At 34.6% G+C, this 14,752-nt stretch overlaps 1 protein-coding gene across 10 annotated transcripts in view; it reads right to left on the reverse strand.

Annotated features, from left to right (window-relative positions):
- The window catches only part of KIF21A (kinesin family member 21A), a 135,412-nt gene that overhangs the window by 55,351 nt on the left and 65,309 nt on the right, over positions 1–14,752 (reverse strand). For all 10 annotated transcript variants that reach the window (XM_069491336.1, XM_069491335.1, XM_069491332.1 and 7 more), the window contains exons 2-8: positions 10,700–10,922; positions 10,390–10,572; positions 8,870–9,019; positions 7,632–7,766; positions 6,944–7,111; positions 4,744–4,859; positions 386–581 (exon numbers count right to left, since the gene is read on the reverse strand). In XM_069491336.1, coding sequence (XP_069347437.1) covers positions 386–581; positions 4,744–4,859; positions 6,944–7,111; positions 7,632–7,766; positions 8,870–9,019; positions 10,390–10,572; positions 10,700–10,922 — 1,171 coding nt within the window. The remainder of the gene's footprint in view (positions 1–385; positions 582–4,743; positions 4,860–6,943; positions 7,112–7,631; positions 7,767–8,869; positions 9,020–10,389; positions 10,573–10,699; positions 10,923–14,752) is intronic.

A 14,752-nucleotide genomic window follows, 5' to 3' on the forward strand; every position in this document is an offset into this window, starting at 1 on the left:
GAGCCTTAAATACACAGAGTTTTGTTTAAAGATACTCCAGGACTCTGCAATCTTACAACCAAGAGCCATTTTAGCTTACCAACCCCAAGGCAAAAGAGATCCTTTCCCCTCTGCTACAACCCTCCACAGTGCATTTGTTAGTAAAGATAGGGATTGGGTAGGAAGCCTTTTGAACAAGCAGATGGTTAGGTTAGATTGAACATTAACATTAAAGACAACCCACGAGGAAGACCAGAGTATCCTACCTCTGAAATGAAGGAGGCCCCCTGACAACCAAAAGACTCCAGAGATACGTATGTGCAAGCCATTACAAAAAGGCATCATTGTGTTCATAACATGCCAGATTTAGATGTCACAAAATGCAAAGTCAAACCCATTAGCTTACTGTTTTGTACTCCATGAGCTCCATCTGAAGTCGTGTGATCTCACTACGGAGTGCATTGATTTGCTGGCTGGCTCTGTCCTGATTGACCATCACCTTGTTCTTGATATTTCTAGCTCGATTGGCATATTTCAAGGTGTTTAATGTTTCCATAAAATCTCTGTCTGAAGGGCTGACACATGCTATCATGATTGTTTGGCTGAAAGTTACAAATAATAATAGGCTTCAGATAAAAGCAAATAAAACACTGAAATAATCATTTTTAAATTCCTGCCATTTGAATAATATCTTCTCTTCAAGATACCAAAGAATTACGCTACGTACTTAAAAACAAAAGCAAATTTAAAAGCTCCTGTGCTTTAAGACTATCTTATAGAAAAATATTTCCTTTGCTTAGGTAAAATTGGGGACAATGAGTTTATATTATCCTTCTGTGACCCATAATACCTTAGAAAGTCAAGAACATTTATTTCTCATCTCTTTTCAAAACATTTTTTAATCAGTGCACACAGTAATTCTAAAATTAACTACAATATGATAAATTAAAGATCAAAAATCATTTCTTTCATTATTTACTAATTTTTTCAGTGTTTTAAAATTTTCTTCCTTTTACTTAGCCACTTGTATATTGGCTTTTGATGTCAGCAAGGAATTTTACACAAAACCCAATGACATCCAAATAAGAATATTTAGCATATCCTTATATTTCACAGTGTAAGACATCATTTGTGACTGAATGATCAGAGTTCCAGTTTCTGGCCAGATTACACAGGAAAAATGGAAAATATTACTTTAGAAACATTACTTTATAGTCATGATAACTTGCTTTACCAACCAAAGCAAAGGTCAGTGAAATGCTTAGTATGTCCCAGCTATTATGTTTGTCAATGAAGCAAACATGAAGATTCTAATAGGTACTCACAAACTAACTAAAAATGTATAGGAACTGCAATTAAGGAGTTAATTTACCTACCCTGGCAGAAAATCAATGCCTATAAATACTAATTTTAGGCCCCTAAATAGTCTCCTGCTTCCACCTCCCCATAATAATCTCAACCCAGCACTCATAGTGATCCTTTTTAAAGGGATTCCATTCTACACCTTTTTCCCTTTACCAACTCTTGCTCATTCTTTTTTTTTTTTTTTTTGAGACAGAGTCTCACTCTGTTGCCCAGGCTAGAGTGAGTGCCGTGGCGTCAGCCTAGCTCACAGCAACCTCAAACTCCTGAGCTCAAGGGATCCTCCTGTCTCAGCCTCCCGAGTAGCTGGGACTACAGGCATGCACCACCATGCCCGGCTAATTTTTTCTATATATATTTTTAGCTGTCCATATAATTTCTTTCTATTTTTAGTAGAGATGGGGTCTCGCTCTTGCTCAGGCTGGTCTCGAACTCCTGAGCTCAAACGATCCGCCCACCTCGGCCTCCCAGAGTGCTAGGATTACAGACGTGAGCCACCGCGCCCGGCCAACTCTTGCTCATTCTTACTTACCGCTACTCTTACTATTATTCAAGATTCAACTAAGGTATCATCTAGTCCAAGAATCCAACCTGCAGTTTGGCTGTACCCTTTCTACTTCCTCATGCCCTTTGCATATCTCTTTTGTATTCATTATGTTATTATTATTATATTAAAATGTTATAGACACTAACTCTGAGACCCTAAATTCCTAGAGGGCAGGGATTATCAAGTTTTATTCATGAATGCACTTCTAAACATATAATACAATATTTGGACTATATTAGGTATTAATATTAATAGTTGTTTGTGGTATATGTCATGTGTATATAATATTTATTGAGGTCAGAAAGTTAAGTAATTCCTGCCTCTCTAGCTCTCTCTTTTGATGAGGAAGATACGGTAATCAATAAGAGAGAGGCGTATGCATACTGACTAGAGAACAGGGCATCTCGAAGCATGGTCTCCAGTCTAGTGCCAGTCTGTAAATAATTTATTACTCAGGTAAAATTGGGGAGAATGAATTTATATTAGCCTTCTTTGGCCCATAATACTTGGAGAAAGTATAAGCACATACATTTATTTCTCACCTCCTTACGAAAAAATTTTTGAAGCAGCGCAGAAATTGAGAGTAAGTAGCACTTTAGAAACTTTTGCAACATTTGAAGTTCCTGTAATCAATGAACTCATCTCATTGACTAGAGTAGACCAGCTCAAGTGTTTTCAAACTCATGTGGTGAGTCACAAATGGGGCACGCTGAGTACAGTCATGCCCAATATCCACCACAAACTGGGAAAAGAGGAGAGACTCGCCCTTCACAAATATTTTGAGAAGCACTGGGATCAAGGGCTTAAGGAGAATGGTGAAAGTTAGGAATGAGAGGAGCTAGCTAAGATCAACTACATAGGAAAAAAGGTCACATATTAAACAAAACTCCAAAGGTACAAATTTCAAGAAGGATTCCATTTTTGAAAAACTCAAAGAAAACATTTAAGCTGTTTATTTTTAAAGTTCACATAAAAACTACAATTCTGTTTCAAAGGAAACTACATGATTTAAACATACTGTTATGTTATATATTATATATCTTACAAATTAAGTCATATTATATAATACACTTGGAAGGAAATACATCACCATGTTAACAGTAGTTACTTCCAGGTAATAATAATAGAAATATAACTGATTTTTATTCATGCTTTATAGTCCTCTGTATTTTCCAGAATTTTTGCTATAAACTTGCAATAATGTTTTATTTAATATTATAAATGTATTAAAAAGCTAGCTTTGTTAAAAAAAAAACACTGAATTATGTGCATAACTTATTTTCAAAAATATCTTTGATCTAATTTTTCTTAAGTTTAATTTGTATAAACTTCAAAAAATAAAGATATTTTGCACTCCAAGGCTTATACAAAGTATAACACTTTTGAACTAAGAGTGCAATCCTAAAAATTTAAGCAGGAATTGAGGCACACTAGGATGGAATTAGAAGGGGTCGTCTCCTCTGAGGGTCTGAGGGGTTACCACCCATTAAGGAAATAGGTGACGAACATCTGAGTGTATGTAGCTGTAGCCTGTCTAAAACTCAACAGGAATTCAAGACCCACAGTGAAAATATCTTAGACTGCTTACAAGGCAAGCAAACTTTGAAAAGTTTTGAAGTATTCAAAAGTATTTAAATTTGTAAGGGGAAGGTGTTTATCATCTCTGCTTTGTTTCATAATTAAGATGTAAATATAGGAAAAAGGTGTAATTTAGAAAACCTGAAAAAAATTTACATTTGGTTTAAAAAAATTTTTTTGTTCTGTTATAATAAGATGGATAGATATTGAAGATCAAACTGAAAATAAAGAACAGAACTAAGAAATAAGCAATAATGGAAGCAAAATTGCATCCATACATAGGATATGCTGGAAGAAATGTGAGTTAAGACAAATGTCAATATTACGTAAAAGGAAGAAACATAAAAATGAAACTTAAATTCTATAAAACAAAACTTTATTTCTAAACCAAACTGATTTTAAACTTAAATAGATTTAATATTATCCAAAATTCTTTGAATAATAGTTGTTCAAAAAGGAAGTTTGCAAATTTAATTACCAGATCATTGTACAGCATCTAATGATCTTTTCAGTAAACATGATTTGTTAGACTATTCAAAACAATGTAAAATAGATTCACTGTGGTTGTCTGTAACTTATTGAATTGTGCTATGAATGAATTTAAGTGCTAAAATTGTTTCCACTTGTAAAGCCAACATGTTGATGTTTATAGAGAGGAATATATTACCAAAAGGATGTGTTTAGCTGATGAAACATATCAGAACAATAAGTATGGAAAAGGAAGAATATCAGTGATATTAGCAAAGTTAATAACAGCAGTCTATATTTCATTTCAGTTGCCATTAAAAAAAGGTTCCACATATAAAAAAAAGTTTTAATTTTTAGAAGACTGTAAAAAGGGATCAATAATATTTGAGTTGTTTTGAAATTACTTAGAAAACAGCAATTATTTTTTTAACAAAAATTTGGTATCTACTCTGTGCTAAGCACTCTAAGCAGAAACTATGGTATGGTAGAAAGAGCACATACTGTACACTTCACATACAAGCTAACTGACCTTGAATAAATTACTTAACCTCTCTGGATTTCAAATTCCTTATCTATAAAATGGGAATAATAAAATCTATCTCAAGGGATGCTATAAGGATTATGTGAAATAACAACACACAAAATGACTTGCACATTTTAGGTACTTAATATCAACAGAATAAATACTAGTCCCTCATCCCATTAATTTGCTTTATAATAAAAGTGGTTCTTATAAATCACCATACAAGCTTATGTCAAAAATAATAAATAATCAAAACTCAGGATAGAGGGTAATCATTTATGCATACCTATTCCCCCCAAGGGAATCCTGTAGTAGCCTTGTCAGCTTAGAATCTCTATAGGGGACATGGGTGGCCCTCTTGCTCTTGTCTCCCAAGGCACTTATTACATTGCCAAGTGCCAACTAAAAGAGAAAAAAAGAGAGCAAAATGATACAAAGTTACTAATTATAACACTTTCAAATAACATAAGCTCATAGGAAATAATATGGAGACATAACAGAATTGAAAACATTTGTGTTTGGTTTCATTTTACACTTGTGACTGATACCACTCAAAATTTAGTACTACATATATACACGTAACTCACTAATACTTAAACTTCCATTCAGAGATTTTCTTTATAAATAGAAATATTATAGGATTGACAACTTCTAACTATCCCTGGAATTATCAAAGCATCAGGTTGTGTCCCCAGAAAACTGTCAATTCAGGTTGCAAATTCTTCTCCTCAACTCAATGAAGAGATAAAATGTTTAGTTAGTTTAACAGTTCCATGAAACTTTCTTATTACGATATAGTTCCCTTACAGGAAAACAAAATCTCCTTTAATCACAATAAAAATATCAGTATAATTTCTCTGAACAGGGTATTCCTATACAAGTATAGCTGTCCTTAGAAATACAATGAAACTATGTGCTAAGCGTCCAATTTTTTTAAAAGTTAAGTTAAAGTACAGAACTCTTTAGTCATTCCTCCTGCCACCCTACTGTTTTTCTTACTGTCAGGAAACTAGCACCAGTAGGATAAGTATTATCCAAATTATTGGTTACACTAGCCTTTAGTAATGCAAACATCTATAACCACGTCTCTGTTAGGGCCAGCAGATCATTCAGGGAGTAGCACCAATACCACATTGTGTCTTAATCCCCCTTTTCCAGAGAGGCCTGCAGCCTGTGGCGCTGGCCACACTGAAACTCTACTAGATGTGTTTCAACATGAGCAATGGCTTTTTTCTTTTCCTGACAGCACAAATGTAAATACCATCATGATTTTATCTCCTAAAAAATTCAAAACAGTACACAAAGTCCAGGATCCAGGTCACAGCCCTTTTACACAATATCCAACCCTATGGCGGGAGCATCAAGGTGGGTATTGGAGTTGGAAAGTCTGGCTCTCTGTAATCGGCCATGGCTAATTCCCCCACAGAAAGGTCACAATCATACAGGAGCAAATACTGGGAAGTGATAAAAAAGTACTACATATTTGACCCCAGCTCCAGGGTGGGAGGAAAGCAAAGCAGACACCACACACTCTGATGCTATCGGCATCACAGAAATTTAGGAATGTTATTACTTTTATGCAGGTACAAGTGTCCAATTTTATAAGGAAGACAATAAGGAAATATACATTATACAAAAATATGCTCTAAAACATTTTCTTCCATATAACAGAAGCTTTACACTAACTCAATCGTAAGGAGTTTTCTAATCAAAATACCACTAGGTGGCATGGTATTAAAGTTAATTCCTAACATAGCCTAGAAAAAAAATCTATTTGAAAAATCATTACCAAAAAATTTTATTATAATTCCCAAAGTCAACAAAATGACTGTCATAAAATGTTAGCAAAAAGTCATGAAATACTTAATATTAAATGTTGATTTTGACAGTATATTATTAAATGTAGAAATAATTTTCAAATAATTATAATAATTATTTTATTATTATAATAACATATAATTTTCTGCACATATCATAAAATTTAATCCAACTAAACTTGCACACATAAAGAAAACCTGCAATGTTAAAAAAAAAAAAAAAAAGCCTCGGGAGACTGAGGCAGAAGGATTGTTTGAGGCCAGAAGTTTGAGACTGATCTGAGCAAGAGTGAAACCCCCACTCTACAAAAAAATAGAAAAAATTAGCCGGGCATGATAGCACATGCCTGTAGGCCCAGCTACTTGGGAGGCTGAGGCAGGAGGATCATTTGAGCCCAGGAGTTTGAGGATGCAGTGAGCGATGATGAGGTCACTGCACTCTAACCCAGGCAACAGAGACCCCGTCTCAAAAAAAAAAAAAAAAAAAAGGAAAAGAAGGAGCCTCTAATGTGAGATCAGAGATTCAATGCATTACTAATGAGTTTACTGCAACTTTCATTCCTCAGTTCAGTGCATGAAGGATTTCCATTTGGGTATTAACATATCACAAAAGAGAAAAGGACACTAGAAAAGTTCTCATATATTCCCAGCACAAAGACTTAGTCTTACAAGTCCACAGTTGATAGAAATGCCTTCTTTTGCCCTCTCGCCTGTAGCTCCAGTACGCTTCAGTCTTTCTGATCCTGCCAGATCAACAAAATGGAACTTCGCAGTCAGAGTTTCAAATTCATTCATCTGTGATGATTCAGAAATCATCTTATTATCAGTTGCATTTTCCTGAGATTAGGGAAAATAATATAAAATGCTTTATTAATATGACACTAAATATCCTCCAAACCCCCCTTGCCCTTATCCCATGTACATATATAGGCACAGCCAAAGAAACAGGCACACAGCCGAATAAACAAATATAAAAATGTTTTCTGGCAATTAAAAACTTAAAGTCAGAAAGAAGCTAGAAAGTCAGAACCCAGCTGTTGTTATCAACTGAAGCTCTGCTTTTGTTGATGAAGGAAAAGCGATAGCATATACTCCTCAAAAGCAAAGTGTCTAAGATGACTATATTCATCACTAAATGGCCACAACATGCTTTCTGGTTTTGCAGACATAGATCCAGTTTTTTATTTCAAAATCTTACATGGTTGGACAGCTTCAACTTAAATAAGATCAGAAAAGGAAATTAGGAAAAGGAATGATTAAACAGATTGAATTTGGTTCAAATATATTCTCCTAGGATTCATGTGGCTTTAGGGAGATAAAGACTGAAAGTCTGAAGAAATTAGAACGAATAACTCACAGCGTCTATTTGGGGACACACTCTGGTTTGACACACATGAATGGTAAAAATGGCATGTGAACGAGAGCTCTGAACGTTCATCTGGGTACTAGCAGTGGTCCGAGATAAAGCACCCAACTTCAAACACTGCATCATCTAGAAAAGGGGAAGAAAGAAGGATTTTACTTGAATAATATTTGTTGTTTTTTTTTTTTTTTTTTTTTTTTTTTGTTGAGACAGAGTCTCACTTTGTTGCCCAGGCTAGAGTGAGTGCCGTGGCGTCAGCTTAGCTCACAGCAACCTCAGACTCCTCGGCTTAAGCGATCCTACTGCCTCAGCCTCCCGAGTAGCTGGGACTACAGGCATGCGCCACTATGCCCGGCTAATTTTTTTTTTTTTCTATATAGATTTTTAGTTGTCCATATAATGTCTTTCCATTTTTTTTAGTAGAGACGGGGTCTTGCTCAGGCTGGTCTCGAACTCCTGACCTTGAGCAATCCACCCGCCTCGGCCTCCCAGAGTGCTAGGATTACAGGCGTGAGCCACCACGCCCGGCCTTGAATAATATTTGAACAAGATATTACGCAATCCAAAGTCTGAACTAAAATCCAGACTAAAAAGTCTGGCTAAAATCCACCATGTTAAGGGACGTAAAAGACGTGGATTTTCACATTATTAGTTTAGTTACAGTCACTTTTTGCGCTGAACTTCTCAATATAATAGTGTATTATTTTTTAAATAGAAGAAAACACTGAGATTCTATTGTTTGCCATTTGCTGACATTTGCAGCTCCCATTCCAAAACTGTTACAGTAAAACAGTTTGGTACAAACTGAGCAATAACTTGAATTACTCAGGCTCTTCTGAATTTTCTGTTGAAATTTTTGTTTGTAATTTTTCTTAGCAGTCTCCTTTTAGGAGCCATGATATAGTCCTATATGCTACAGTAAAAAGTACAAAAGGACTGCGGTCTCATCCCTCACCATCAATCGTCTATTTCTCTTTCTCTAGCTGTGAAAGAAAACTATGCATATACACCTTAGGTTCTTTTGATGTTATGATAAATGTACTGACTTTATCATAACTCTGACATTTTTATAACAGTATCTTGATTAAAAATATGAGGAAAGAAGACAAGATTTTAACTCCATGTTATGCTTAAGGAGACAAAATTTCCTATCTTGATCTTAAGCAGACTATCAGCAAAGCTATTTAAATAAAGCTAGCTATGCTCTATTTTAACTACACCATAAATGTCACCTCTGATTCTGTATTCACAGTACGTGTTGTGACGCCCACAGTATAAATTCCTCCAGTTGAATCTTCATGAATTCTTATATTTGATTTTTTATTTTTTGCATCAATATCACGAGTGGTATCAAATAAGTCAAGGACTTCTTCATTATAGAGCTATCAAAAAGAAAAAGTAGAAGGTTAATGTTAGCAGAAATTGCCTGATAGTTTTCATAACACATACAATGTGTATCTTTCAAACATTTTAAAAGTTCTTTAAAATGATACATATTTCTTTAAAATAACACATGAAAATGAATGAGGCAACTATTATTATAAATATAAGTAAATGCTGGATTTATTTGTAAGAGTAAAAACAGTAAATGATTTAATTGTGGCTAATGCGTTAGAGCTAGCTAAAATGATCTACTAATCCTTTGCAAGAGGTTAGCTAAATACCTACAAAATACAAGCAAACCCTAAGAAAGCTGTGCCCAATATAGATAAATTTTAAGTTTTGAGAATATTTTAAGAATTTTTACTACTTGAGCTAAAAATATTTTATTTCCTATTGCCTACAACCCTTTTTAATGTGTTTAAAAATTAACATTCAGCAAGTTTGCCAGGTCAGCAACAATATTAGTGTTTCTGTATCAATAGTGGCTGACAAAATCCAGCTACCTCCTTAGAAGACAGTATACATACACCTTTTTTTAACGATATGCTTTAAAACCACAATGCCTAACAAAATTTTGGAAGGTGAAAAGGAAGAGGGAAGAACATTGTTTCTTTTCTTTTCCCATCACTTATCTTCCTTTTTTTGGTAGAAACACATAGCTAAATTCTCCTTGGTTTTTACTAAATGAGGAAGTCCATTAAAACCAGCAGTAAGAAAACTAATATTAATTAATTTAAGTTTTCTATTTTGTGGTAAATAATGCTGAATAATATGTTTCATCAATGACCAAAATGACTAACTTATAGATCAGGTGATCTAGACTAGAATATACTTTGGACCAAAAACCCCAGAATTATGCCATCCTCCACCTAGCTGCAATATTGCTCAAATCCTAGATGTTCTCTTATGGTCATGTCCCTCCCGGCAGACAAGACTGCCCTAAATTAATCCAAACCTGACCAGGATATAAGCTTCTTCAGCCAGATTAGTGCTACATCCTCAATCCTATTATATCTCACATTTTCCCCCTCCTTTTTGGTCTTAGTTGCTGAGTTCCCAGCACTTTGTGAGGTTGTCTAAATTACAACAGTAATTTATCTTTAGCTCTTGATCACACAGGTTCTGAAATAAACAATTTTAATTGTGCTTTTACTCTACGGACACTGGACAAGTGTTTATCAATGCCAACATTATTGCCTAAAAGTAAGGAATACTTATTACCTATTATCTAATGTTAATTTACTCAAACAACATTTATTGAGGACTATATACAAGGCACTGTACTAGAAGCCAACAGTATAAAATCAAAAGTACTTACAGCCTTAATGACAAGATTTAAAAGGAAATAATGGCACATTTAGATTATTACCTCTAAGAATTGGGCATTCACTTTAAAATCTGGAGGAGGAAGCCCACTTTTAATTGCTGTGTGTTTTTTTTCTTCAATACTCTTGAAAAGATGTTTGACAGCACGAGAAATAATACCCTGTTCTTCCTCGATGATGTTAACATCAAATCCTGTTCCCATGGTGTATGTTTTGCCAGCTCCAGTCTGAACAAAAAAACAGAGAAAAATGAGTGTTCAACTTTAACACAACCTTGAGAAACAAAAATGAAAGAGCAACTGAATTGACACTTCTGAAAAGTTACAATTCCTATGAAAATAATATGGTACTTACTTGTCCATAAGCAAAAACTGTAGCATTGTATCCTTCAAAGCAACCTTCAATTAGTTTTTCTATACATTGAATGTAGATCTGCTCTTGCTGGGAGTCAATGTCAAACACATAATCGAAAGTAAATGCCTTATCTTTTCCTAGGAAGACCTGAGGTTCTCCTGGTGTTACAGATGTACAAATATGGCATCCTTCAATCTTCTCTTTGGCAAGCTGTGGTCTTATTCTGTGAGAAATAATCACAAAAATTAATAATAATAAAATAAATGGCCAAAAAGGAAAACCTTCAAGAAATAGGATTTAAAATTTCTTGGCCAAATCTATTTAAAAACACTAATGTGATCACCTACTGCTCCTTCAGTTGAAAAGTTTAAATAAATTGAATTATACTGGATCAATTTCAGTATATGAGGTGACTTAACAATCCCAATTAGTCACTTAACGATGCCCAAAAATCATAAACAAGATTAAAATTCATCTTGAAATTAGATATTTACCCAGGTGAATACTTTTCCTCAACTCTCCAAGAGCTAGATATTTAGTTAAATAAATTCTGCTACCAAAATGGTATTTGTTATTATTATTGTTTGGGATTTCTTCTCTTTATTTCCAGTGATAATAGTATGCAAAAATGAAAAATTAAGAACATATTTATCGTGATGTCCTGATGCCTTTGACTCACCTTTTTTGCAAACTCTTCACCAATGGTTTCCAAATTTATTTGACCATTACCTTCTGTCAGCTTAATATGCTTAAGTATATTCCCACAATATATACATATATCTGCTCATTTTTAAATAACACATAGGTAATACTAGATTGATTTGTCATTTATTGAAATAGAGTTGTTCCTCAGTACCCATGGGGGATTGGTCCCAGGACTCCCTGCAAATACCAAAATCCATGGATGCCCAAATCCCTTATACAAAAATGGTATAGTATTTGCATACAGTCCAAGCATATCTTCCCATATACTTTAAATCACTTCTAGATTTCTTATAATACCAAATACAATGTAAATGCTATGTAAATAGTTGTTATACTGTATTGTTCAGGAATAAAAGTCTATACATGAAAAAAGTCTACATATGTTCAGTACAGACGCAACCATTCATTTTTTATTTCCCGAATATTTTTGATCCACAGTTGGTTGAATCCACAGATGTGGAACCCATGAATATGGAGGGCAGACAGTATATACAAAAGCAGAATCTTCTAAAGAAAGAAACTAAAAATAAATACAAATAGAAGTTCTAATATTTTCTCTCCAAAACTCAGTGAATTTTTATTGGTTGTGCTCCCTCTACTTGGAAGACCACAGCACTACACCCACCACACACCCATCTACTCCAGGCTCCAATACCTTCCTGTTCTGTCCTCTCTTCCTAATTTTAAGGGCTATTTTCAAAGAAAGAAAGTAAATATGGCTCATAACAGAACAAACCAAAATCTGCCCCTATTCTATTCACTTTATAAAAAGGACTATCCTAGACTTACATGCCACTGACTTACTATACCTAAGATTTTAAGAGATTCTTACTTGCCAGGGAGAAGGAGAAGCAGTTTAAGGAAGAAAGACAAGACAATCAGAGAGGAAAAATACAAAATAATAAAGACAGAGCAAGGAATAGATTGTGAAGGCATCTAGTCCCACGTCCTTATTTTCTGAGATTAAAAAACAAACAAACAAACTCAGATCTATAGAGGTAGAACAAGTTCATCTGTTTATTAAAGAAAAAGCCAAGCCTAAGACCAGATCTCTCAATTTTTAACTCTTTCCAGTTCATCAATATAAAAGGTCAATGGAAAGATAGGAAAGACAATACTGAGAAAAGACTGAATTTCGGCAAATCTGGTTATCTTAAAATAGGATTTTGTACCCCCCAAAAAGTATGTCAAGCAAAGAATATATTTATTTATGCAATTATTTTCTCTGGTCTGTGATATTGGTGTTTGATAAAGTCTTCAGCTTTGTTTATTTGCTTTAATGGGATGTAATAATCAATGTGGAGCTGGTTAGGTCCTGTGGAAAGAGCAATGGAGAGCTGAGTTCTAGTACTTGTCACTCCACAGATACCACAGCCTCTTTTCTCAGAGCTCCAATTTCCTCAACTGTGGAGGAAAACTATAATTTCCAAGATTCCTTTCAGAGCTAACACTATGTAACTGCACGATACTGTACCATAAAAAAGGAAAAGATGGAAATATTTATGTACTGGTATACATATAAAATGATACTATAACAAATAAAGAGTTTCTTATAAAAAATATAAGAAATATAAGAAATATAAGAAATGTACATAGACTGTAAAAACAGACCATACAGTAGTAGCAGCTTTGGTTTTCTGTTCTACACAGTCTTGATGAGTAATGTTTCTTAAAGTTAATATTCTCTTCTTTCCAAACTCCTCTTTTCCCACCTCCGTTCATCTAGTTGTGGAAAGGAAATCATAACAAAACCCCCAATCCTTTTTGGGAGAATCACCATGTTGATTGTTGCCAAGCCAGAAAAAGGAGAGCAAGAAACACCTTCAATTCAATGTCAATTCCTCCCTCTTCCCTATTCCACCCATCTAATTTATGTCCAAGAGCTATTAATTATCTCTGAAATACATCTTCAGCCCACCAAGATTTTTCCTTCTTTATCAATACCATCCTAATCAAGGCCATCATTATCTCTTACTATGAATGTTGCAAAAGTCTTCTCACCAGTCACCCTGTGTTAACTCTTGCCCCTACTGATCTGTTCCATACACTGCAGTATCAGTGATTTTGTAAAACGTGAAGTTGATCAGGTCATTACCTTGCTTAAAACCCTTCAGTACATCCCTAAATCCCTCTGCTTTTGCCATGCTGTCTTTGTATTAAAGGATTTTCATTGGTGGTAGGGGTGATGGCTGGTTTATTTTAGCCAGTTTCACTAACAAGCTATGTTCTCTCTTGCTTCTATGCTCTCAAATACATTATTCCCCTTTCCTGGACACTCTTCTCCACCCTCTCTAATCCCAACTCCTTTACCAGCCTGAACATCTCATGTTTTCATTCTTTGTTTAGATATCACTCCTTTTCAAAGTTCCCACAAACTCTGCATTCCAAAATAAAGTCCTATCTGAGCTCAGGCTGTTTTCTCTCCTGAAAGCTACCTCATCAACCCACCCCCCAAGTCTCTGCTCTCTTCTAGATTTATGGCTGCTATCCCAGTCTGTGAAGCTTAACAAATCCCATGTAATAAAACTGATAAAAATAAACAGATCTCTCTAATGAAAATGAGCACTGGGCTTAAAATCAGTGCCACACTAATTTTAAATAAATGATTATAACCATAGGCTAGCTTATTTGGCTATTAAGATACTTTACATTTCATTTCAACATAACAAAGAAAAACTAGGTGCCATTTGAATTGCAGATTATGACAGCCAATTTTAGAATGCCAGTGTCACTCAGAATGTCTTTAACTTAATCTCCTAACCTCTGCTCATCTGATTATTATCCTTGTTAATGGGTGAGGAGGATTCTGTTTGAAATGTGGATGATGCCCAATTCCATCCATTTGCATGGGTGGAGGAGAGAGAGTGGTTTAAGAGCCAGCAAGATGGGTGGAACACTTTTCTACTGGATCCAGGCAATGGCAATTTCCCAGCAGGTCTGAGAAATTCTCACCTAGGAGGGGATAGTCTCCCACACATGCAGATAATTAGAAGCTGACTATACTCCAAAGGTTAAGGATACATTCTCCTTTTCAATTCCCCTTCAAAAGTTAGTATTTTAAACTCTCCAAATCTGTAAATTTATACTCAAGCCAAGAATTCTCAGATGAAGTTCCAATCCAAGCCAATTCACTTGCTTTATAATTGATGGGTTTGAAATTTATCCAGCTACAAATCTTAATTTAAAAACTACTACTTGAGATCATGTGTAGAATAATACATAACCTATTTTTCTGGAAAAGAAAGAAACTGAAAAAAAGAATCTGACATTTATAACTTTGAATATTTTGAAATACCATCTTTCTTATTATTTTTATATAAAATGTAAGACTACTAAACACACTTATCT

The sequence above is a fragment of the Eulemur rufifrons genome, chromosome 16 (genome assembly GCF_041146395.1).
Source record: "Eulemur rufifrons isolate Redbay chromosome 16, OSU_ERuf_1, whole genome shotgun sequence".
Lineage (NCBI taxonomy): Eukaryota > Metazoa > Chordata > Mammalia > Primates > Lemuridae > Eulemur > Eulemur rufifrons.